This window comes from Microplitis demolitor, chromosome 3 (genome assembly GCF_026212275.2).
Source record: "Microplitis demolitor isolate Queensland-Clemson2020A chromosome 3, iyMicDemo2.1a, whole genome shotgun sequence".
NCBI lineage: Eukaryota > Metazoa > Arthropoda > Insecta > Hymenoptera > Braconidae > Microplitis > Microplitis demolitor.
In genome coordinates this window covers 23,135,097-23,157,826 of record NC_068547.1, presented here as the reverse complement: position 1 = coordinate 23,157,826, position 22,730 = coordinate 23,135,097, and the positions used below count along the sequence as shown (strand labels likewise).

The window sequence follows — 22,730 nt, the reverse complement described above, 5'->3', positions numbered from 1 at the left end:
ACTACTGGCGATATAACTACACAAATACTCAGACAACTTTAAGTATGATGTGGTACGAAAAAAAAATATTACTTTTTATTATTCTTATTTTAATGGTGTGTGACGTGATAATCAAAGAGGTAAAGTTTATGTTGACATTGCGAAGTGTGTCATAAGTCAAAGTGGTCATTACTCACGCTAATATGAGCTTTAATTACAATTTTTTATTTATTATTTGCGCGTTATTGTATCGATTTTATCCATGAGGGAATTTAACAACACAAATACGATATTATCGAAGATTATATACTTTATTATATATATGTCCAACATCTACTTTATTTCTTATGTGTTTCAAAAATTTAAATTACGCACAAATGTCGTGGTTTATCGACTAAAATTTTTTATAAAGTTAAATAAATATTCACTTTTTTTCATTATTTTTTATATAATGATGCTAATAAATATATTTATAATAATAATAATAATAATAATAATATTGTTATAGATCTGATCAAAGCAACATTGTTAGTTTTGCACATATTTCAAAGAAATTCCATACATCAAAAGAAAAAGGCGCAGGGTAGAAAAAAAAAAATAATCAAAGATTACATAAAAGGAAATTCAAGTATTCCGTCAATGTTAAACGTCAGTCAACATTTATATCCTGCTGTGTTGCAAGCTTTTCATATATATATTCTCTCCATACCGGAGGTTTTTGTTTTATCTTATGAATCAGATTACACGAATTAGCAACGCGAAATGTACGATATTTTTCATCCTAATTTTATTAGCAAAGGTTTAAAAATAGCGAACGAGTTACTGAAATATTTAAAATAATATTACACATGAGCAGTTTACAATTAATCATTTATAATTACATATAAGTTCATTTTTCAAAGCATACGCTTACGTACAAAAAAAAAATTTATATTTTAATATGGATAAATTTTTTTTTTACATGTGGATATAATCTATAATAGACATGAACACGTTGATAAATTATTAAAGCTTCTCAATAATTTACAATCTGATTCGCGGATAAAAAGCTGAGTCATAGATTTTAGTTAATTATTACTTTTGATTTTATAAATTTTGATTCCTGTCAGACACAAGCTTTTAAGCTGTCAAAAAATAAAAACTGTTTTTTTGCTTTATTTTGTTTAATTCTTTATCAACTCCGATAATTGTATAGAGCCATGATGGGTATTTTGAATTTTGAATATAAGTCAACTCATCAATAACCACGATGACTAAAATGAGGTCAGAAGGAGTGAGGGAGAGTAAAATTATAACTTTTATCATTACAATAAAATTATTTAGTATTTTGTGAAAAATTTAAATACCGAAATTATTTATTTTGATCATTTTTATAATTAATATTATTTTTAATTTATTATATTTAAAAAATATACGCTAACCAATAATAAAATCATGAGTATTCATTGTTGTGTATATTTATTAAATTCATGTTCTTTGAAGGAAGTAAAAATTATGATTAAATTAAATTTAACTTTTCAATTCCAGACAAAGAGAAAAATGAGCTGGAAAATGAGATATCAAACGTGAAACTTAATTTCATTACTAGTTTTTCTTTACTTGAGTTTCTTTTGTGCTCTACGAGATTGGTAATAATGTAAAATAAGCGTAAAAAGCATCCTTTAGTCTTCTGAATTTCTTTTTTCTTTAGAACTTTATATAATTTAACGTAATTAAATATTTGATTAATGATTAAAATTATCGACAAGTAATGCCAACATTTGTATTGTTTCAAATTTTATTATTTTATGTTGGTCTTTATTAATTAATTAAATTTATCTACTGAATGTTATGTATATATTTATATAAAATAGCCAATTTCAAATAACATGAGCTGTCAACATATCTTCAAAATCAGATAACAAATAATTGTGGGCCACACAATAGTCAATTAAATGTGAAGAGGAGTACAATAATGATGATAATCATTAAATGTTCATTAATTCTCAAGGGTATTTATAAATACTACAAATATGTAGATTTTATTAATTAGAGAATTAATTATAAATAATATAAATTGTGTATTTTAAAAATTATAAGTCAATAAAATTTTTTGAGCCAAAAATAATATAAATATATATCGCGTGACTTGACCCGAAAGGACTTACATTTTTATTTACCCTTTTAGCGTTAGGGAGCTTCTTAAGTGCCAAAAGGCCGTGTAATTTTTTTTTTTTACTACAAATCCTTTTGGAAAATTATTGTAAAGTTCAAAATGAAAAAAAAAATTTTTAGCACTAAAGTAATGCCGCAAATATGGAATTTGCCCGCATATATATTTTTTTTGTATAGGAGATTACAAAAATTTTTCGATCGTAAAGCACACTCTGATGCTTCGCATCATGAGTCGTGCAATAGAAAATCCGATTGTTTTATTCTATTCAGTACAATAAAATTTTTCACTTGAAATATAGAAGCGAGAATGTCACAAACTAATTGAATTAGTACTAATTCAATTTCCGTAACATACATATATAGATTATTTGATATTACATGTATATTTTTAAATTGAACCGAAATAATTAAATTTCGGTGGAATTTCTTTGACAGCAAATTTAATCAATTAAATTGAAATATCTCACATAACAACATTTAAATGGTAATAACTATACTCGCTCAACAGATGTACCGAAAAAATATAATTTATAATTAATCCTCGTAGTTTAAGTCTATAAAACATTTATTTAATTATACTGATGATGTCAACCACTGCTTTATAAACATTTGTGCAAGTACGTCGAGTATTTTTTTTGTACTCAATATTGTCGTACGTTAATTACTTATGCGCATCCGTAAATATTCAGGACTGAGTAATTTAATTAGCGGTATTTTCAGATATTTAATATGAAATATCATTAGACCACGTCTTCTTTATTAAATTAATTATTCAGATGTTCAAAATAAATTTATTAAATGTCATAAAGTTCATTCAAATATGCGAAAACCAGTAGAAATTATCTACCACTATTTGAAAGTCATGTTGTCGATTTTTTATGATTTAATTATTGATCGCAAATCCCAGTGTTTTAGTTGAATAGCTTACAGGAGACTTTATCCGCAACTACAAAACCATCAGAAGTATATTTTTAAATTTAAATTTATTAGCAAAAAGACAAATCAGTAGTAATGATCGAGTTCTGTCAGACTCTATAATGTTATCTGGTGAATGCTTGTTAGTATAATACTCCGTCGAATTATCGGTATGGTATATGTAATCCCTGCTTAACTATCGAAGATGGTTATTCAAAGTACAATCCTCTAGAGTACCAATCATCCTAGATTATACAGTCCTCTAAGCAATTATAATTGTAGAATTAACTATTATTGTTGAATTTCGTCTAGTAAATTTTTCTACGTACAATGTTGACTCCTTTTGTTCAAGAAACTTCAAACAGATTTCTTGTACAAGTTTGCTCCAGAAACTTACGTCATAGTATCGCAAGAACTCTTAAGCTTCCTTCCTTTTTTTTTTTCATACTTGAAAAAGATTTTATATCTTTTGCCTCAAGTATTCTGCTCAAAAAGCTTGCATAATATCATTGCTAATAGGAAATTAACACGGTATAATTTTCAAAGAGTAATTAAAGTAATTAAAGTCAGAAATGTCAAATTCCTTATTGAAATTCTGATCTCAGCGTACAGAAGTATTTAATATTGTAGTTCCATTAATTGCCAGAGAGTAAGAGATGATGTTAATGAGTGAGGGTGACTTGAATATGGTCAACACACGAGATAAACTTTCATTTTATTTACCCGTCACGAGATCATTTTTATATGCTTCATGTTCCAATAAATCGTCATGTCGAGCTCGTAATTTTACCATAAACACAAAGTAATAATAAATGTGTGAAACGCGTGATTGTACTCGGCAATTGATCTGATTTAATATTTTGATAAAACCTACACAGTGATAAAAAAGTATTTATCTGATGTTATTAATCATAAAGCGAAACTGTTGACAGAAATAGCTCAGAACATAATAATTAATTACAGAAATGGGTCTTGAGTAATTTAAAATCGATGATGTTACTCGTACACTTGTGAATCTTGATGAGCAAAATGAGATTTCGAGTAATTTTGGTCTCCGTAGATGAGCATAAATGATTTAAAAAATAATTAATAATGATTGTGGATATTTTTGTATCGGAAGCATCTAAAAATATGACGATCGCTCCATTTTTATTTAATTAAGAATCAGGTGTTTGCTGCAAAATTCATGTTCCTTTAAATTTACTTTTAAAAAACAAACAAAATTACAAAAATGTATGAAATGAAATTTAATTAAATAAGCTGATCACTCATTACTCATTAGAAAATCTCAAACGAACCTTGAATAACTTTATTTGTGATAACTGACAAAGAACATGGAGAAATAATTTAGTATTTGATATAAAATTGAAATTTTACTTCGCATCAAATTTAGTTAAATTGGAAAGTCCTTTAGCTCCAGGGATACTTCCATGAGTGTTTTCAAATGAACTGTAAATAAAAAGTTGGGCAAAGAGATATTAAGCCCTTTGTATAAAATGTACATATAATTTAAATATTATTTTTTAAATTTGCAACTGAATAGTTTACTTAAAAAAAAAAAAAATTGTTATCGTTTCTTGATATAAAATGTTGATCAACACAACATGGAGTTATTTTCCAGTTAAAATAACGTAATATTAAATGTTGAATACAGAAGAAAGAAAAAAAATCAATAGCCAAAGCTATCTTTTATCATCAGGTACATATTTGTCGGGTATACGTCGAAACACAGCCAAAAATTTGTCTCCCTTATTCCTCGTGACTTTCTGACCTTCTTCGGTACTTTCATAGAGTTTCGGGACTATTGGATCCGTCTCCTGTTACACAAAAAAAATCAATACTTCTGGTGTATAAATAAATATAATACGGATAAACTTACCAATTCATCACCTAAAATTCTCTCGAACAAAGGGTGGTCTTCAAAATGCTTAACCATCCATTCGTGTAGGTCTTTTACGTCTGTCATTGTATACACTATCGCCTAAAAGGTTTCATTGTTAATAAACAATAACTTATCTATTAAGGTGTGTGAATCGTGTTTGAATTATTCGTAACTTTTCAAATTATTCGATTTGAATCGAGAAAATTCTGATCAGACTTTTCTTTATTCAATTTTCATTTAGTGGAAAGCTGAGGGCGTCTTCACAAATACACTCTGGAAGAGAAACATGCAACTTCTGCGTCCACAAATATCTTCTGGTCAATCCAGAGGAACGCTTCGACCTTACCACAAAGCTTTCATAAACTCTGCAGAGAAGGTAAACGCAGTATTAGGTATTCTTCCGGTCCTCTGGTTTCAATTAAATCACGTAACTGCCCAGGTACTCACCACCTGGATAAATATTCATCAATCTCTAGAGTGTATTTCTGAATACGTCCTTAGTTTTTAGTGACTAAAAACAATTTTTTCGTGAATTCATAGCTGAGCTCTATTTACTTCTGACAAAAATTTGAATTATTCAAAAGTTTACAAATAATTCGAGAATTAATTAATCATCCGGAAAGTTTCGAATCGAACAGTTTGTAAGTTAAATTATCTATTTCCAAAAATACATTTGTTTACCTGTTCAGCTAAAATGTATGCGTACTCAGCTAATAGTGTGTTGTTGATAATTCTCCACTTGTGTTTGGCTTTTTTAAAGTGCGGGTCTGGATACAGAAAGAAAATTTTTTTCAGCTGTAATGTAAACGTTTATAAATTACTCACTTGGTTCATAGACAGAAATAAAATTTATATAAATAATTGAATACCTGTCCTTTGTTGAAGTAATTTGGCAAATACTTCATAGCATTTGTCCTCAAACAAGCAATATTTTTATATTGACCTGGATATTGCGACCTCAAGGCAGCGATCCTGTCCATGACATAGTCAGATACTTTTATTCTGATCTCCATGCCCAGTATCAAATTATCCGGAAACATTCCCGATAACGTAACTAAATTTAATCCATAAAAACACATCCATTCAAAATTATTGTCTAGTAAAGATTAATATTTTTTTTTGTCATTGTAATAAAATCAATGATTCAATCTTACCCAGCAATCCGCCGTAACCACAGCCAATATCCGCAAATTCAACTTTATGCTTTTTTTCATCATCTTGAGAATCAGAAAAATAATCCGGATACAATGAACTCCAGTCCATCAACTCGGGTTTTGTCGGACTGAAATAAATTTAAAATTAATTAATTAAATAAAATATAAAATAATTAACCTTAACAATTACTTACTACTCAATACAATGATCAGCAATCGGATTGGAATGTGCGCGTTGCCGATAATATTTTTTCTGAGGCAAAGCGATCATTTTACCCGTCATAATTTATAAATAAAAAATAAAATATATAACAATATTTATTAAAGTAAACAGACTTTGACGTAAATGTCCTCTTTCTATTTCATAAAATCATTTTGTGCTCCACGTGGTAGCTCGCGGATCTATACGCCAGCTGATTTTGAATTGTCATGGTGGCGCCAACTGACAGCCAGACTCAAAACTAAAATGGAGTCAATTAAAAAAGTATAAAAAATTTTAGCTCAACGGTGACGTGTTTTTTGCATCTACTGCTAGCTTTGTATCAATTGTCCACTAATAAATAATTTTTAGCGTTTTAAACATTATATTAAAATGTAACTGATTGTTTATCAATCTTGTATCAGCAATAAACCAGGCCAATAAGGCCTCGGAATACAGTAAGGTTATAAATACATAAAACGTAATACAATCCATATATATTATTAATATAATAAATCAAGTCATCTTGGGTTCTTTTGTCTGATGTGATCAACTATCAACGATTGTTGGAGGTACGGTTTCTACTTGATACTTATCGCTATTACTGTTATTTATGATAAAAAAAAATTACTTAAGTTATCATATTAATTTGTCACACGACGATGTGACCTGGACTCAGTAATTTAACTTATGAGTAATTAATAAAATAACTAAATAATTTAATTACTATATCTAATCTTTTAATTATAATCATAGTAAGTCATGTAATTAATGTATAAGTTATTGACAGATTAAATATGACAGTAAATTTATAAAGAATTTATTTTATTTGTAGATCGTGCCATGCGATTGATAAACGAATACAATTTTCCAATAATTAATCTGCATACAATCAACTGGTAAGTCTTTAAATCCAGTATGTATGTTTGTACATAATAAGTAGACAATTTAGTGTTGTACTTAACTATTGATCGTTATACGCATTGATAATTATACACAAAACTGAAGACCTGGTACCAGTACAATGGGTCATACGTCATACGTCATGTCTTTTCGTACTTCCTGGTAGAAAATCATTTTGTTGATAATGTTTATTCCTGTTATCAGTCTGTAGACTTTATTGTTAGTTTTGTTTTTACCAGCAAGACCTCGGGTCAATTTTTATTTTATTTTAAAAGTAATTACGTATGCTAGTGACATTTAGAGCTTAAGTTAATGTTGGGTAGAGTTACAATTATATTTTTATAACAAATACTTTAAACAATGAGTTTGTTTCCATGGATATTGGATATAAAAGACTGGTGGCCAACCAATGGATCAGAGTTGGTAATTTTTTATTTAATAATTTTTATTTTTCATTCTTGTCTTATTCTTTTGTCTTGTCTCGTGTAAAAAATCGTGGGATTGCGGTTTTAATCTTATCTCCAGTGTCCTTCATAATACATTAACGTTATCGATAATCCAATCTTTTGAGCTAAAAAAGATAATTATTTTTAAAATAAAAATAGTATAATTTTTTTAGTACGATATTTTATCACATAAAACCAAATGCATCAAATTTAAGTTTAATATTTAAATAAAATAAATTTATATTAACGTAAATGAATTTACGCTCTACAAATATTTAATTCAAACAATTGTACGAAATCTGTCATATGCAATGTGCGGATTTGCTGTAATGTCCGCATGCTATCAACGTTATCAATGTCCCAATATTGGCAGTTAAACATGATTAATTATTTTTCAAATTGAAATTGTCAAACGAACTGTTAGTATTCAATATTTGATATAATTAATAAAGTTTTAAATTCATCAAACGATTTGAAAAGTAAATAATTTATAATCCACATAAATTCACATACAACATACTAACATTATTCAAAACAAATAGAGTATAAGTATCGTTTATGGCAACTGCTACATTTTTTTGAAATTTAATACTCTGTTAATATATGCAAAAATATAAAAAACATTTACATTTTCAAAATTGTCATTACCTATTTTGAAAATTATTTTATTTGAATTTTTCGTGTCCAAAACTGGCGTTGAAGTGGAAAACGGTATCTTTACCCCATATAAAATTTTCCACAAGATTTTATTTACTTTAAACTTGACAGCTATTTGTACTTGGTAAAAACAATATCATTTATTGAAGGAAAATTTTCCATTAATTAAAATAATGAATTATTATTTTTCGCGCCACTATTATTAAGTAATTTTATGGCAGCTAAAAAATTTTTTCGCCGTAGCGTGTCGATAATATATGCGGAGCTAATCGCATGTCTAATCGTCGCCTTGAATTCGCAAGGACAATTGACACGAGACAGTGTAATAGTTGTAGCTGTATTCCACTCGATCGTACAGACCAAAGTATTTTTCTTCATATCACCTGTTTCAACAATAACAGGACACTCACAATGTGCCTTTTGAACGTATTGTTTCGCCAGTTAGAAAATACTAGTTTACGACACACTTTCTCGAGAGTGTAGATCAGCTTGTAACTTGTCTTCATTTTTTATTTTTTTCTGATATACTGTTAACATATACACATATATGTGACACACTATCATTCGGATGTAAGTGTACAAGTGATAAAGTTCGTGCTAGATTTCAAAATGAACTTTGCAAGTACTCTAATTACTTGTGCTACATAATATTAATTTACAGTGAATAATTTATGTAAAAAATATGACACAAGCCGCGTTATTTTATTACTCATTAAATTAACCAATGCAATAATAAATGTATCAACTGATTACTTTTATTTAAACAAGTTTTAAAAGAAAGTGTTATCATTGTAATAATAAATATATATTTTTACCTTTTTGTCTGATTTTCCATAAGTTTATATGTATATGAAAAATACTGACATTAATTTTTAAAATGTCTCACTTGATTAAGAAGAAAAACCGTTCCAGCAATGTTAAAATTTATAGACAAGTTTCATTACAACCGGATCATAGAAAAAACCAATTTTTTTTCTTCAAAGAAAGATCTTACGATACTGCTCATCGATTACACGAGGTACTGTTACCATAATAATTAATTATTTTTTTATTAAACGATGTGTCATCTGAGAAAATAAATCTATAACACTATTACAATTTTTTCCCGATTATTTTTTACGTCTTTGCTATCAGTTCAACTTCTGTTAAGTAAAAAGATAATGTATCTGTCGTAGCCAGTAATGCTGGTTGTCAGTTATCAAGCAAAGTCGAATGGTCTTTTATTTTTTTATCTTTCTTTCGAGTCGTCCAGTGCGGTTAGTCATCTTCAATGCCGCGATGTGTTTTACCTTACGACTGAATAATATCAGTATTAATCCGTTAACATTCGGTTATTATTTTTTGAATAAATTTATAAAGAAAAATTTATAAAGAAAAAAAAAATATAAATTTGTTGTGATATGAAGTAAGAATAAGAAGCAATTATTCGAATTATTAACTTCTTTTAATTGGGAATTAGTATAAAATAATAATTATGAAGGATCTTGTTTGCGAAAACAATAAAAACGGTACTACTGAAATTAGCTGACGGTAGAGTATATAAAAAGGAAGAAAAAGATCTTAATAGCTATGAATTCCGCGGACATTCAAATTGACCTTTCTGAAGGAACGGGTTTATTGAGTGGTACAAGTAGTCGTTCTTCATCTGGATCATTTACGTCCTTGATTTTCGGTTCACGATACACTTCTTATGGATCTATTCAAGCTTGTCAGCAAGCACTTCGCTCTTTATGGAAAAAAAACAAGGTAAACTTTTTTTCACAATAAACTCGAGGAAATATTGACTCTCTTCAGTAATTTTATTAATTCTAAAAAATTCAAAAAATTATAATTATTGAATTTATTCCCACGGCGCAATTTTCGAAAAATTTTATCCGAGCTTCATTAAATACCAATAATCTAAAAGTTTATATATATATATTTATATATTATCGCAATAGCGCGCGTAATTCTTATCAGAGAAATGAAATTTAAATGACTCTTTGAACTGTCACGTTGGTCAAGTTCAAATATGAGGAAAACCCGATGATAAATTCAAAAATGTCTGATGGAATTTTTCAAAATAATTTTAAATTCTACTTCTCGTTTTTACCCTGACTTGACTTTTTACAAAAGATATCTATCAGTCTTGTCAACGAATGACACTATCCCTGTTGCACTTGCGCAGTAAATTTGAACTTTGCCCGCGTTTTTCTCTTAAACAAATAAAAATTTTCTAAAAATCAAAACGTCGAGTGCTAGATTATAGAGTAATGCATATCCTCGTTCTTATCTTTGTATTTAAAAGTTTTGTTGAGAGAAAACGGAAAAAAATTGCTGTAGACCCTCCTTAATAAAAATACCTTTTTATTAATTATTTCAATAATTTTCCCAACTTGATAAAACTCAAAAATTTAACTGCCAGACTTAATTTTTTTGAAATATATTTTATGGCATTTTGTCAACTGGACTCTGACGTATACTTTTTTGGCTCTCACTTCACCGTGACTGTCGTTCCATTTTCATTCTGGCATTAGTGACATTGTCATACCACATTTCCACTGAAATGTATGTAAATATATGTATTTTTGTTTATAAATGTTTACATGTTTATATTACTGTACTTGTTGTAGTATTAGCATTTTAATAAAAATTATTCAAATTTTACAACCGACAATATGAGGTCATAGTAAACATAACATAAAACAAGATAAGCTAATAAATAAAATTAACAGCTCATTTAAATAATTACACTCTTAAAACTCACCGCTGATTACAATTCATCGCGCTACTCAGTGCTAAAGCTTGGATATTAAATATTGATTTTCCTTTTATTGATTCTGTAGATCTAATAATAAATAAAATAAAATAGAGCAGACGTATCAACATAAATTCAGTAGTTAATGGGATGTCAAAGAATCGTTTGATTGAATTGGATTCTCCACAAAGAAGCTTGTGTTGAACAAAAAAATATAAAATGATTGCAAATAAACTTGCAACTGTTAGCGAGTTGCGAGCCAGTCAGAAGCACATCTCTAACAATGTGTACACATTCAGAATTACATATTTGTGATCTGTTGCGTATAAATGTTGATCCACAATGTGGGGAAACACCACGAGCACGAGCACAAATATATATGTAACTATACATATAACTTTCGGAATATAACTAACAAGATATATATTCCACCGCGTAATACGCGAGTTGAATCTCTTTGAGTTTCATTCGCTCTTGTGTCTCTAGTGCGACAGTATTTTTCAACTTTTATCAGTATACATTTATCTTTAAATTTTTCAAATTACAAGTGATCATTAACGCCTAGATTTTTATTTTATTGTTAATATATTTGTATATTTATTGTTTTTATTTTTTATATTAATTGACAAATTAAATTATGAAGAAAAACTTTAAAAGTTTATAAAGAAATTTTTTAAAAAATGTCGACGAGAAATTTGGAGAAGATGTTTAGACTCACCAATTTATCTAGGGTCCGTAAATTTTAAAAAAATAATTAATTTATATAAATTTATGTGTCTTGAATTTAATTGTTTTAATAAAAAATTTTAATTTATCATTACGGTTGCGTGTCATGTATCAGATGATGCAAGCAATTAATTTTATCTCGGGTGTAATAAAAATTTTATTTGTCTTTAATTGTCTAATAATAATAAATTCACACATTAATTTATAATTAATTTATTTAAATTTTAAGTAATTAAAATAATAATTGGTTTTTTATTGTCAATTAAAGTCGATAACTTGTCGACAATAATTTTCTCGCAGCTTTACACCAAAATTAATACGTGATTCTGAGTGCCGGAGAATTTAAAGAAGAGAAGCTTAATGATAAGCTGAATCGAAGGATGCCATGCGGAAGGCTGACAACTCTAGCAGAGAGGTCAAGATTGCGTGTTCAGTTTACCGCATTGACATCGATGACAATGAAGACAAGGCGAAGAATAACAACAAAGAGAGTCAGGAGACGGAGAAAGAAGAAAAGACTGGTTTTAACTCTTTAGTTCAACTCAACGCTAAATCATTGACAATTGGACACGCGTCTCTTGAAATAAAAGATAAAGACATTAAACTCAGCCGACTAGCTCTTCCAGAAGACAATAAAGTATTAAAAAATAATGGGGATACTGAAGTAGCAACACTCCAAGTTCCGGATTTCGAAGAATTTTCAGTTCGTGAGTCCACTTCTGACCTTCCGATTTCTTTGAAAAATCTTACGACGAATCATACGTCAGAGACTTTAAATTTGAAGAGTCAAGTGGATCAAGAAGATTGCGAAGCTATGATAGCAATGAGAAATAATAAGCGAAAATCTAGCATCACTAATATGGCCATTAGCTCCAGTATCGCAGCGAGTCTTATCGGCGTTTCTTCCCAAGTGCCACGTAATTTTATAAATAAAGAACCTGAGAGACAATTCCACAGTGCAACCCAGTCAAGAAATTCAATTTGCACAGCTATGAGTGATGAAATGGGCCCTGATGAAGTCCCAGCTTCAGGTTTACTTTCGTCAAGAAGAAAATCACGGCTGCCATTGCTACGCCTTCATATGCCTCAGCCACATTCTTGGTCGAATTTCATATCAGGAACCGGCGAAGCCGAGGAATTACGTTCTCATAACAGCAATCATCATTATCATTTTCCACATATTCCTGTACCGACAATCACATTCACCGGCGACGGACCCGGTCGCAAGTTCAGCATCGGCATTAGACGTCACTCGCAGACGGTTAGTCCGGGCTATTAACCAGCGAAATCATTTTATTGCTAATTTTTATTTTTATTTTTATTTATTATTTCATATAATTAATATTTTAGTTTTCTAAATAAAAAAAAAAAAAACAGACATCAGACCTTTGGTAAATGTTATTGCATGAGATATATATTTATATATATGACGGTTAAAAAAAGACTTTTTTTTTTCAAAAATAACAAAAAATTTTATCACTCATCAGCGAATCAGTATCGGAAAAATCAATAGATATTTTTTGTTGGAAATTTAACATTCTACAAAAAATGATCTATTGATCTAATGAAGTTCTAAAATTTTTAAAAAATTTCCCATGTTATTTCCATAGGAAATCGAAAATTTTGAGAAGGCGGTTGTCAGTATTAATATCAAGAGTTCAATGATCTTAAAGTTAGCTCACAATTAATAACTTTCGGATTTTTCTTTCACCAAATCAATGACAAAAAAACAAAAACTAAAAATATGCACATGTAGAAAATTTAAAAAACTACAGGTGCAATTTTTTTAAATATTTTTTTTTTATAATTTAGTGTTTGAAAAAATTATTGGTCGGCTAACTTCAGTATCATAAGAGTTCAAACTTTAGCATAATTTTTTTTTGCCATCTCGAAAAATATTTTCCGTAAAATTTTTGAAAAAAAAAAAAAAATTTTTTATCAGTCTAATATATATGTATATATTTGTAATTATTAACTTGAGTGTGGCTGTATAATAATTTAATGTGCCTATCAAGTGTAATTAGTATAATAGTAAAAGGAAACATATATGAAAAATTGATAGATATTTTTAGATATGAAAAATGAATAGCTAAACCTGATATCACTTGCTTGTTCACCTTCAGTCTACAAGTAAAAGCAACCAAATTGTCTTATCTCCATCAACAGTTGCTGACACGACGAATTATTACAGTAGTTAAATACATAGTAGTTAACGTTACTTTGTTGGTGATATTCCATATACATTTAAATAGGCTAAATACACTTGCTTGTATACATTTATATATATTTATTAATGTCGTAAGTGACATAAAAGGAATAAAAAAAACTTAAATCAAAGTCTTTCTCAATTTTACTCGCTGTATAAGTACTTGGTTACTCGCTACCTCATGGAGTAACAAGTTGAGAAAAGAAGTAGTCGAAGAGTCAGACAGTTGTAGTTAAGACGTCTAACGGAAAATAATAATCGATAAAATGCAACTCTCAATAATATCCTGGATGAACAGCGTGTCCTCGCTGTACGACTTTACGGCAACATCACAGAGCGTAAGGTTCAGTTTTTAAAAATATACAAAAGTTGAGACAACGAAAACGACCAACGATACATTTATCAGCTTACATTTATTTATTTATTGTATTTTTTAATGGCTAGCTCATTAATATTGTGTGCCTTGATAACGCCGTGTGCTATGTACTTTATGGATATGAAAAAATTAAAATAAATTTTTTTATAATTTTTTAACTGTGAGCTTTTTATATTTTATTTCCACAGACTCTCCACCGGTCGGACTCGATGGTGTCGTTGTGCTACCGGCCCCTTGCCACTTACATCACCGAGGACAACCTCATCGCTCTTAGAAATTTTCTTGAGAATAAAAGAGTCCCCATAGACGACCGTGATGAGGTAAATATCACTATTATTTTTTTTTTTATAAAACAAGAAAAAATATAATAAATTAATTTCAATGGATTGATTAATTGGTGTATTTTTAAACCAGAATGGCAGTACAGCTCTCATCCTCTCATCGTCGAAAGGTAAAATCCAATTCGTCCGGGAGCTCATCAATCATGGGGCGGATGTCAATGCCGAAGATGCCGACAACTGGACAGCACTTTTGTGCGCAGCGAAAGAAGGACATACAGACGTGTGCTTGGAACTGTTGGAGCATGGAGCGGATCTGGAGCACAGAGACATGGGAGGATGGACCGCTCTCATGTGGGCTTCGTACAAAGGCCACACGTCCACGGTATCGCTGCTCCTATCACGGGGCGCTGATGTAAATGCTCACGGAAATTATCACATATCATCTTTGCTGTGGGCAGCAGGAAGAGGACACACTGAAATAGTCAAGGAGCTTATTGTCAACGGTGCTAAAGTCAACGTCGGTGATAAGTACGGAACAACCGCGCTGATTTGGGCAGCAAGAAAAGGCAGCCTTGAAATAGTCGACACTCTGTTGAGAGCTGGAGCTAATGTTGATACAGCTGGTATGTATTCATGGACGGCACTCATTGTCGCAGCCATCGGCAATTATGTTGATGTGGTCACGCTGCTGTTGGAGTACAAACCCAATGTAAATGCACTTGATAAAGACGGGTATACAGCACTAGCAATAGCCTCTCGCGAAGGTTATCACGAGATAGTATCCGCTCTGCTCAATGCCGGTGCGTACATTAATATCCAAGACCGCGCTGGCGACACAAATTTAATTCACGCAGTTAAAAATGGCCATCGCAACGTCGTCGATGCGCTGTTAAAAAAACACGTTGACGTAAATATTGCTGGTAAAGATAGAAAGACTGCTACGTACATTGCCGTAGAAAAAGGTAATATATCAATATTAAAATTACTATTGCAAGCAAATCCAGATCTCGAAATAGCAACAAAAGATGGTGACACGCCGTTACTACGCGCTGTAAGATCACGTAATAGTGATATAGTCCAATTATTATTAGATAAAAATGCCAAAGTTCATGCTACGGATAATAAAGGAGACACGGTGCTGCATATTGCAATGCGAGCCCGTTCAAAAGCAATCGTTGAAATACTTTTAAGGAATCCAAAAAATAGCCAGCTGCTCTATCGTCCCAATAAACAAGGCGAGACGCCTTACAATATTGACCTGAAGCATCCAAAGACTATTTTAGGGCAAGTTTTCGGCGCCCGTCGGCTCAACACTAATGAGGACAACGAAAATATGCTCGGATACGATTTATACAGCAGCGCTCTGGCAGATATTCTCAGCGAGCCCTCTCTCTCGACACCAATCACCGTAGGGCTATACGCGAAATGGGGCTCGGGAAAGTCTTTTTTGCTAAACAAGTTACGCGAAGAGATGAAAAACTTTGCCAAGCAGTGGATTGATCCTGCATTCCAATTCTCAACGCTGCTTTTAATTGTGACAATTCATGTCTCTGTACTCCTCGGAGTTACTGTAGGCTTAGCTTTAATGTCGTGGATCATCGGTATTATAGTGGGCGTCTCGATATTTACTTTAGTTTACACTGTTCTGGGACTCACGTGGTACTCCAACAATCATTATAATTGGCGGTGGCCGTACAAATTCAACGTTGGTTTGACGACCAAGCTCAATTCGTTAAGACTATTGCTCCAAGTAATATTTTGTCATCCTCCTGGTAGCCAGACAAATGATGGCCTAACAATACAGCCAATTAAATTTTATTTCACTGATCAAACACGAGTGGGAACAACAGCTGCCGGCGAGAATGCCGTTGTACAAATGGTTGGTTCGCTATACGACTCTATTGAAAATGACTTTGGATCACTTGTTACTCGGCTGTATCGAGCCTTCAGACCTAAGCCAGTTAAATCAACCAGCAATTGGAGGTGGAGGCATCTGTGCTGCTTACCCTACATTGTTATATTTGAATTCTGCTTCTTCAGCCTCGTCGTTGGGGTGACAGTAGTCACCATATACTTTGTTGATAATTACAATAATATCGAAACAATAAAACCATTCACAGCTCACATTATTATGATAACTGTGGCGCTGCTACTAGCCTTCAATGTCATTGCCAATTTGTACACATGGAGCCGAACATTCAGAGCATTGATTTTCTCGCAAAGAAGACATCTGCAGAGAAGTATCGCCAAGTTGGACACACTCAAGAGCGAAGGATTTATACAGACGTTGAAGTACGAAGTTACTTTGATGATTGAAATGGTCAAGTGCCTGGACAGTTTCACTGCTCAACAAAGCAGACTCGTATTAATAGTTGATGGACTAGACAGCTGTGAGCAAGACAAAGTACTGCTCGTTCTTGACGCAATGCAAGCACTTTTTCTCGACAACGGCTGCCCGTTTATTATAATCCTCGCTATAGATCCCCACATTATTTCAAAAGCCGTGGAAGTTAACAGCCGGCGTTTGTTTACCGAATCTAATATCGGAGGTCATGATTATTTACGGAATATGGTCCATGTGCCTTTCTATCTACAGAACAGCGGACTGCGTAAGGTCAAAGTTGCACAACAGACTGCGCAGCACTACAAAAAGACGACCTGGTACGAGACCGAGGAGAGCGTTAATTACGCGACCACAAGCACGATACATCATCCGGTATCAAATAGGCGTCTGAGCACCGAGTCGAGTGTCATGAATAGCAATGAAAAATTGAAACCACCGAGTCGAAAAGGCAGCAGAAAAATGAGACTGAGCGAGTCAATTGCCAGCAGCATCGGTAGCAACTTGAATCGTTTGGGTGGCGCCCAAGATTTAAACAAAATGCTGCTTACTGATGATTACTTCAGTGACGTTAATCCGCGTAGTATGAGACGTCTGATGAATGTTGTCTACGTTACAGGTAATTATTATTTATTTTACCCTCTCTTGAATATGTAAATTAATATTGATTCAGTTCGGTGTTGTTTGATGTATTAATCAATCGTTTGTGTACACAGGAAGATTATTGAAAGCATTCCAAATTGATTTCAACTGGTATCATTTAGCCAGCTGGATCAATATTACCGAACAATGGCCTTTTCGCACATCCTGGATCATTCATTCTCATGATAAATGTGAGGACATTGATGACTCAACGCCTCTGAAAGTTTTATATGATAAGTAAGCAATGAAATTTATTTCTTTTGTAATAAATTAAATATGCAGCGTAATAATTTATTGATTACAGAGTACGGCCGCACATACCGACGCTGAAAGAAGTTCAACCGCTTCTGGAAATAGACAGAGATGAGCGTAAACTCGACGTATTTCTTACTGTTCATCGTAACGATCTCCTTGTCAGTGACATGAAAATATTCCTGCCGTTCACGATAAATCTTGATCCGTATATTAAGAAAAAAATAAAAGAAGAACAGCAGAGCATGGAGGATGACGGAAATATTTACAAAAATCCGTGGCAGAAGAGTGTCATAGAACCGCCCTGGGGTAATCGGACTAATTTATCAAATCGACATGCTAAGCTCACTAAGACCCCAAGCTTACAGGGATCAGCGTATCCTCCTCCGGCTCCTATAATTCCCTGGCAAGTTCCTCCGATGGCTTATGACTGGACTCAGATCCCCTGGATGTCGATGCCGCCGGTTGAACTAATAAATAAATCATTATCTGCTACTACAACTTTGCCCATGGAAATTCTTGAGTTGAAATTATCGAGTTTGTCTGTTAATAGTGTTTGTGATCTCTTGTCTAAAGTTGATGAACTAAATCCAAATAATATTGAGTCTTATAAAAATATTGTGAGGGAAAATAATATCACGGGCAAAGTTTTGTTGCATTGTGATTTGGCGGAGTTGAAGCAGGTAAAATATTTTGATATTTAATCTAAGAGACCCAGTATCCGACCAGGTACTGGGTCTCTGGGTTTTTTTTTATCTTATTTATAATTATAATTATTGTTTATTAATTTTATTTTAATTTCAGGTACTCAGAATGACATTCGGCGATTGGGAATTATTCCGTATGGTAATTGTTTCACTACGCGAGCAAGAACGAACGTCATTTACAACCTGTGAAGAAGGCCCACGTAGCGTCCGTTTCACAGTACAGTCGGAAATAAATCGCAAAGGTATAAAAATATTTTTAAAAAAAATTCTACTGTATGAGAAAATTATTTATAAGTATAATAAATATTTATAGATGCCAGAGAAACTCAAGTTAATAACCCGAGAGTTCTCACGCATGTAGATAAAGAAAAATCTATCAGCAGAACAGATGGACCACCAAGACGTGATTCAACAAAACACTCGATTATGGAAAAGCAGGTAAGAAATTTAAAAATTTAAAAGAAAATAATAATTTGAATAAATAAAATATGAGTTTTTCATTCATTTCCACTATTTGTCATGCGCACATTTACATTTATTACGGAACCAGTTTCAGGTAAAAAAAATCACCCTCATCTTCTAATTTATAATATTGCAATTTAAATAAATTATTTTCAATAATAAGTTTCCATAATGCATGAAATAACGTTTAAATAAATGAAATTTACATAAAAATTTTCATTATACGCATGTTATAAAAGTATTTGGCGTGCTAGGTGACTCTAGAAGAGCAGATGATTTGCGGAGCCCTTCAAACCTTGAATGAAGAAGCGTGTGAGGATGTACTGAATGTGCCATCGCCCAGCGTAGTGCCACCACCAGACTCACTTCCAGGTGAGCCTACTTCTCTTCCACTTTCACTGCCTATGGTTATAGTCGAAGAACCACCGAAGTCTGACCAAAGCCCTGACATCGACAACGACTTTGCCACACACTTCTAGTCAGATCATGAGATAATATCACAATTAAATAGCGAACCAGCCAGCTCACACTAGCTTCCGTTGATTGTCTCTCAAATTGCTTATTTTGCGGCTGATATTTTTATATATATTTAAATAAATAATTGCTTGTACACAAAGCATTTAATCAAAATCAAAACCTAGATCTTAAAGAATATAAATATCATTTATTTAAATTATTTACTGTCACGCGCATGTTGCGAATGGACGTTAATTGTTTGATGACTTTGTCTGAGGCTAATCAATCAAATGTTTAATTATATTTTACTCTTCTCCAATCAAAAAAAATAAACAATTATAGTATTAGTTTTATAAGTATTAAGACGTGTGAATTGATAATGAGCATTAAATAATTATTATAGTATATCAAATTTTGTAAATTTTTTTTTTCGACGTGTTATCACTCAGTTTAATTACTATTATTATTATCATTATCATTGTTACCTCAAAGATTATAAAATTTTGAAATAATTATTATATTATTTCTACTCATAAATAAATGGGCGTGAACACGTCGATAAAATCCTATTGGAAAATTACTTGTACATTATACTGTGAAGTAATAGTTAAAGAAATAAATATATATGACTTTATTATGAAAAAAAAATTTTAATAAATAAATGAGTTAATACTGTAAAGAATTTGCGGAGTAAATTCGGAGTGAAGGCGGAGCAGGTGACTGTTTTTTTATTTAATTCCCTCGAGTAAAATCAAGTCTTAATCGAAGTGAATGTGGGTTTAAATAAAATCTAGATCACTCCGAAATCACTCCGTATTCGGAGTAATCTTTTTAAAAACTCCGAGTGACCAAATTAATTCTGATTAAAATAAAATTCGTAATCACTCCGGATTTTTTACAGTGTAAAACAAGATGTAAAACTGTGATAAGAAGTATGCGGCTATTGCCGGTGAAATATCAATTTTATTATTTTAAAATCGATGCAGAAAATAAATGGATCTCATTACTTTATTTTTATTATTACACCAGCAATGATTATTAGATTAATTATAATTTTCTGCATCAGTTACATTATTGGATATTGTTAAACTTTATTGGTGCCAATAATAAACGGTTACTTAAAAACAAAAAAGAATAAATAATTTGTATGATTTTATTTGGTTTTATTCAAAAATTTGTGTGCTTATTAGATTATTTATATAAATATATATAAGTAACGCTTGTGCTTTATGAATTTTTACAGATGTCAGGGTAGGTCTTATCAGACACCGTAGCGAGATTACTCGGTAGCTTAGCTTTATTATAATGCTAGTTAATTAAACAATTAGAAAAAAACAAATTACACGTAGAATAGATATAAATATACAGTGGAAAAAAATTTTATTGGAGAATTATTTTCTAGGTGGGCGAGCACGATCAGTCAGTGTCACCACAGCCCCCGACACAGACTACGTCCTGCTGCAACCGTCTCCTATTTACCACTGGGTCCCCGTACCCGACGAGCCCGAGAGTTCAGACGACAGTTCTCAGGGTTCGACGACCCAATTGCATCGATCAAGTTCACAGCGAAGTGTCACCTCTCAACGAAGCACCAGGTCAACTTATTCATACAATAATCGCGCAAAGAAGAAGCCACCAACCAGCACTGCCGCCCGTCCAACTTCTCTGCGAATTTCACCGACAGCCTCACCGCGACCTGCTTATCGCTCAAAATCAACTGACGAGTATCCCACCAACAATGAGGTCCCAGCCAAACAAATTCCATCATCCGTGCTGCTGGGAAACAATCTCCGACACTCGACACCCACAATAACTGATGAAATAAAAATAATAGTACCGACTGTTCCGACAAACTTAGATAAATTAACAAAATTAAAGGATCGATTGATTGGAACATCATCTAGCCCGTCATTGCACGCATGTGAAAGTGACGATGAGTCGACACCTCTGGTCTCGGAACTTTCTACACCCTCGCACACACAATCCGACAGCGTTTTCACCCACGCGTTGAGTCCTGAGAGTGATCAGTCGCCTCTTTCTATGAAAAGTCTCCCGCAAACTGGAGAACATGCTATTGACATCCAGTACTGCGATTCTATGAGTCTTGTTATCCATGAGTCAACAGATAATAGATCTTTGTCACGACAAAATGCCGAAGAGTGGGACAGTCCAGAGACACCGGTGTAACACGAGTACAATTATTTTATTTTAAAAAATATTTTTGACATCAATTCGTTTGTTAATATGATAAGAACCCAAACTACTGCGCGTAAAAGTATTTAATGGCTTTCAAAATTATAATGGTGATAAGAATAAGATAAGAAACAATAAATCAGTGTGCTAGGGAATTAACTAATAAAATATTTTAAGCAATGCACAGTGATATTAAGCACATGACGCGTTGACAATTACATTTTTTTTATTTTACTTTAAGTATAGTTTACTTATGTCGTAATTACTTCAGAGGCTGATTGCGAAACAAAATAAGTTTAAGAAGTAATTGTTCATTACTTGTAGCTAATGCGAATTGATTTATAATTACGGTAACAGGAATTTAGGCTGGATGAGACTAAGAGTTAGTTAGAAAAATGCCTACTCAATAAATAATTTTAATTGTAATTGTAATTATGTTACTGCTGGTTCTTATTTCATTTAAAAATGAGAATCATTCAGATCTTGGAGAAGCTACTTAAAATATTTGTGATACATAATTTTGTCACGACATTAGAGTGCCTTAATTAAATATAAATAAGTTAATTAATATGTTTTTAATTATTTATATAAATTCCATTATCCAGTAAATATAAATTTCAAATTAATACTCAAGTTAGCCTTCGATTATTTTTTGATATTCTAGAAACGATAAATTACAAAAAAAAAAAGAATATTTTTAAAAATTGCACTTATGGCTTTTTTAATTTTCTTCACACCCATATTTTTGATTTGTTGAAAAAAAAATCAAAAAATTTTTGAATGTCTCTAACTTCTAGATCATATAAATTTATATTTTTAAATATTATACTTTAATTATCAATAATGAAACATTTGTTAATTTAATTAAAAAAAATTTTGCGCAAATGTAGATGCGCACTGTTTCTGCGCAAATTTATTTTAAGCGCGAGTATTTAAAAAATGATGTCTATGACACAAATACCGATGATACAGTAGGTAATAAAATTTAAAAGAATTCGCTCGCTAATTTTTTAAATATTTAAATACGAATTTCATCATTTTTTTTCTATTCACATAATATCA

General features: G+C 31.6%; 2 protein-coding genes across 7 annotated transcripts; one reads left to right on the top strand and one right to left on the bottom strand.

Annotated features, from left to right (window-relative positions):
- Positions 1 to 4,323: 4,323 nt before the first annotated feature.
- On the bottom strand, positions 4,324 to 6,477 carry LOC103575192 (tRNA (guanine-N(7)-)-methyltransferase). Its single transcript, XM_008554882.3, has 6 exons — positions 6,279 to 6,477; positions 6,085 to 6,212; positions 5,800 to 5,984; positions 5,612 to 5,725; positions 4,928 to 5,029; positions 4,324 to 4,865 (listed from the first exon to the last, which is right to left on the bottom strand). The coding sequence occupies exons 1-6, from the start codon at positions 6,365 to 6,367 to the stop codon at positions 4,731 to 4,733; spliced, it is 753 nt and encodes a 250-aa protein (XP_008553104.1). The 5' UTR covers positions 6,368 to 6,477; the 3' UTR covers positions 4,324 to 4,730.
- Positions 6,478 to 6,576: 99 nt separating this feature from the next.
- Positions 6,577 to 22,249, top strand: LOC103575190 (kinase D-interacting substrate of 220 kDa). Of its 6 annotated transcripts, XM_008554881.3 has the most exons (10): positions 6,577 to 6,855; positions 7,119 to 7,182; positions 14,523 to 14,654; positions 14,749 to 17,575; positions 17,673 to 17,835; positions 17,903 to 18,533; positions 18,655 to 18,799; positions 18,871 to 18,995; positions 19,274 to 19,391; positions 20,878 to 22,249. In XM_008554881.3, the coding sequence occupies exons 3-10, from the start codon at positions 14,544 to 14,546 to the stop codon at positions 21,660 to 21,662; spliced, it is 4,905 nt and encodes a 1,634-aa protein (XP_008553103.1). In that variant the 5' UTR covers positions 6,577 to 6,855; positions 7,119 to 7,182; positions 14,523 to 14,543; the 3' UTR covers positions 21,663 to 22,249. The 6 variants fall into 6 exon arrangements, with proteins under 6 accessions (XP_008553103.1, XP_008553100.1, XP_008553098.1 ...); XM_008554878.3 differs by lacking the exons at positions 6,577 to 6,855; positions 7,119 to 7,182 and adding an exon at positions 7,189 to 7,609; XM_008554876.3 differs by lacking the exons at positions 6,577 to 6,855; positions 7,119 to 7,182 and adding an exon at positions 9,119 to 9,307.
- The last annotated feature ends 481 nt before the right edge of the window (positions 22,250 to 22,730 follow it).